At 54.9% G+C, this 4,161-nt stretch overlaps 1 protein-coding gene across 1 annotated transcript; it reads left to right on the plus strand.

Moving 5' to 3' along the window:
* Positions 1–888: 888 nt before the first annotated feature.
* Positions 889–3,417, plus strand: EsH8_VII_000590 (kexin KEX2; the record flags this gene model as incomplete). Its single annotated transcript, XM_083270723.1, has 3 exons — positions 889–2,025; positions 2,079–2,653; positions 2,709–3,417. 3 exons carry the CDS (start codon positions 889–891, stop codon positions 3,415–3,417), a joined length of 2,421 nt encoding a protein of 806 aa, XP_083128280.1.
* Positions 3,418–4,161: the final 744 nt, after the last annotated feature.

A 4,161-nucleotide genomic window follows, 5' to 3' on the forward strand; every position in this document is an offset into this window, starting at 1 on the left:
CTCCACATTCCCCTTCTGTACAAAGTACAGGTACCGTGGTGCATCAGGGTCCCCTAGGCCGAAGGAACGTGGGAGGAGCCTACATACACAGCTGTGTTCGAACACAGTAGGTGGCATTGGGGGGAAGAGGGGCGTGCCAGTCCGCTTTCTGCCTTCCTGCCTTTTTCGAGAAGGCCACGAAACAACATCGGCCACAGTATGTGGCAATAGAGCCAGCCGTCTTCGTGTTCCAGATTTTCGGTGCAGTCAGCTCAACTTTTGGTGCATTTCCATTGATTTGCTCCGCCCGCCTTTGCCGCTATTCTGCCATCATCTTTCTTACTTGCCAGCGTGCTCAACTGTTCTTCTGTGTTCCCGCGTGGCCCCGGCGTCCCATCCATCTTAAGTGTCCACGGATGATGAAACGACAATTCCCCGCTGTTTCTTACGCGTGAACTCTGGCCTTTTAAGTAATAGCCGACAAACGAGAACCAGAAGCCCCCATCAAATCTGCATCGCCAAGCAGACAAACGGGATTTGCTGCATGCTTTGCGCTGTGCCTGTCCAGTTCGCCCAGGAAAAGAAAAGCAAAGGTTGCGCGCGGAAACCAGGGAAGCTTTGGCCATCTTCAAGGGCGGCCCTTGCCACTTGCGACTCGACCACGTCTCGTCTTCCACTCTCCCCAGTCTAGACGGGCCCAGTCCAGTTCATCGTTCCTTTGTCCCCCTAATCAAGAGGTACGTGTGCGTGTGCGCGTGTGTGCCATTTACTCCCTTCTCCATTCTCTCCCATCTTACCTCGATTCGACTTTGATACGGGCGCTGAAGCTAATCGTTGGACCCGTCCTCTTCAGTCTCTCCCTTTTTGCGCATCCTTTCCTGCCCTTCGAGGGGTCTACGGTAGCCCGTCATGAAGCTGTCCGCGGTTCTCCTTGGTCTTGTCGCCCTCGCCAGCGGCTCGTCCTCGACTCGAAACTACGACAAGAACGACTATTATGTTCTCGAACTGGATTCGTCTACATCCCCGGACCAAGTCGCCGACCGCTTGGGTCTGAGACATGAGGGTGTGCTCGGCGGCCTCGACGGCCATCACATGTTCTCCGCCAGAAAGGAAGCCCGCGATATCGTCAAGCCAGCCTTGCAGGAGCGCAAGTTGAGAAAACGATCAATGGGTGGTTTTGACGTCCTCGACGGTGTCCACCTTGCGCAGAAACAACAGCTCCGCAAGCCTTGGGAGAAGAGAGTCCTCCCTCGCCCCAATGGCCCGGCGAACTTGCCTCGTCAAGAGCAGGCCGATCCCAAGATAGTAGCCCAGATGAACGAGCTCATGCAGACCCTCGGAATTGCCGATCCCATCTTCAACGAGCAGTGGCACTTGCTCAACACCATCCAGCCGGGACACGACGTCAACGTCGCCGGCGTTTGGACGCAAGGCATCACAGGCAAGAACGCAACCGTTGCCATCGTCGACGACGGCCTCGACATGTACAGTGACGACCTGAAGCCCAACTATTATGCCGCAGGCTCCTACGACTTCAATGATCACCGCGAAGAGCCGAGACCTACGCTGAGCGATGACAAGCACGGCACCCGATGTGCAGGCGAAGTTTCGGCCGCAAGGAACAACGTCTGTGGCGTTGGTGTGGCTTACGAATCCAGGATTGCTGGTATCCGCATTCTGAGCAAGCTGATCTCGGACGCTGACGAGGCCGTCGCCATGACTTACGACTACCAGCACAACGACATCTACTCTTGCTCTTGGGGCCCTCCGGATGACGGTCGGTCAATGGATGCGCCGGGCATCCTGATTAAGCGTGCCATGCTGAAGGGTATTCAGCAGGGACGTGGCGGAAAGGGGTCCATCTACGTTTTTGCCAGTGGCAATGGCGCCGCCAACGACGACAACTGCAACTTCGACGGTTACACCAACTCCATCTACAGCATCACCGTCGGCGCAATCGACAGGAAGGGCCAACACCCTTACTACTCGGAAAAGTGCTCTGCTCAGCTGGTTGTGACCTACAGCAGTGGCAGTGGGGATGCCATCGTAAGTGATTTTAGTCCCCAGGCGTGACAAGGGGTGGGCTGACAGTTTGATAGCATACTACTGATGTTGGTCAAAACGCCTGTTACAACGGCCACGGAGGCACCTCCGCTGCCGCTCCCTTGGGCGCTGGTATTTACGCGCTGGCCCTCCAGGCCCGTCCCGACTTGACTTGGAGAGACATGCAATGGCTCGCAATGGACACCGCTGTGCCCATCGACGAGAAAGAGGGAGAATGGCAACCGACCAAGATTGGAAAGAAATTCAGTCACACATATGGGTACGGCAAGATCGATGCCTTGAAATTAGTTGAGGCAGCCAAGAAGTGGAAGAACGTCAAGCCGCAGGCCTGGTACTACTCCCCTTGGATACACGTCAACAAGGACATTCCCCAAGGCAAGGACGGCGTCGCGGTCAGCTTCGAAGTCACTACAGATGCGCTCAAGCAGGCCAATCTCGAGAGGCTCGAGCACGTGACAGTTACTATGAACGTGAACCATACCCGCAGAGGCGACTTGAGCGTCGAACTGATCAGCCCCGAAGGAGTTACCAGCCATCTGTCCGTAACCAGAAAGCTGGATTCGGCTCAATCTGGCTACGTTGACTGGACATTTATGAGCGTGGCTCACTGGTGAGTCGACCTATGCGGTCACGTGGTTAAAGCATCGTTATTGACTGTTTATCAGGGGTGAATCCGGCATTGGCAAATGGACCGTCGTCGTCAAGGACTCGAATGAGAATGACCACAAGGGCACGTTCGTCGACTGGCACCTGAAGCTTTGGGGCGAGTCGATCGACGCAAGCAAGGCCACGCTCCTTCCCATGCCGACCGAAGAGGACGACAATGACCACGCGCTCGTCGCGACCACAACTCTGCCGGCTGCAGTTACGACGATGACCCATCCTCCTGAGAACACCGAACCGGTTGTTACGCCCTCTGATCATCCTGCTCGTCCTACCAAGATCCAGCCTAGCGCAGGCGAAGACCAGACACCCACTGAGACCAGCCAGCCGACAGGCACTCAAGAGGCGGCGGCGGGCACCAGCAGCCCTTCAAATTGGGTATCGTGGTTGCCGTCCTTTGGAAAGGCCGGAGTTTGGGTCTATGGTGCCATTGGTCTCATTGCTGTCTTCTGCTCTGCGCTGGGAATCTGGTTCTTCATCAGGAAGCGTCGCAACAGCACGCCTCGGGACAACTACGAATTTGAGCTTCTCAACGAGGACGAAGTCGAGGGCCTGAACGGCGAGAAGCGAACGCGGGGTCGGGAGCTTTACGATGCGTTTGCCGGAGATGACGAGGATGACGAGGACGACACGGGTGCATACCACGATAACCGGGAGCGGTCAAGAGAGGGTAGCGGTAACAGAGAGTCGGACAGGTTAACCGAAAAATAAGGCGTACATACAGCCTGGAGTATCTTGCATAGAAATACCTTGGATTTTCTTGTTGTTGTTAGGGGCATCGTGCATTGTGGTTTGTTATTCAATTAAAGCTAGACGGCGGTTGGTATTTGAGGCTCAACCAATCAAATCAATTGTGTACATCCGACTGTGTATCCGGTTAGGTGAAGGTGCCTTCCTTGAACGAGTGAAGCCGTAAAAGAGTGGCGTCAAAGCTCAGCGACGGTGAAGGGAGGGAGTCCCGGTCTGGACTGATGATTTGGGTGCGGGCCTTCCCGCACCCAAACGAGACAGCTACTAGGTACTGCAGGGCTCCTGGGCGGGAATTAAGCTCTTAGGGTCTTTCTGGTTCCGTGTCTATTTTCCCCAGGCACGCGCTTGTTGCCGATGTCCTTTTAATTTTTAATTTTTATGTGGTCTCGTTCTTTCTTATTCCTCTCGGTCTCTTTCGTTCGTCTCAGACAATGAGTGACCTGCCGAACGTTAACCGTGCCGAGTCAATTGGCTTGCTTTTTTGGTTTTCGGGTCATTTATTGCCAGCCACCCAATATTCGGACGAGTAGATTGCATTGCCGCATCGAATCAAACCGAGTCCCCCAGGTCATTGCGACGTGCCGTATTTGTCCGTCCGTACGTATCCGTACCTTGCCTCGAGTTATCTCACCGTCCTCGATTGGACAGTCGGATTTTAGATAGACAGTCTCAGCCACCTCTTTAACGCTGCCCGAAAGTACCTTG

Source organism: Colletotrichum jinshuiense, chromosome 7 (genome assembly GCF_051148585.1).
Source record: "Colletotrichum jinshuiense chromosome 7, complete sequence".
Taxonomy (NCBI): domain Eukaryota; kingdom Fungi; phylum Ascomycota; class Sordariomycetes; order Glomerellales; family Glomerellaceae; genus Colletotrichum; species Colletotrichum jinshuiense.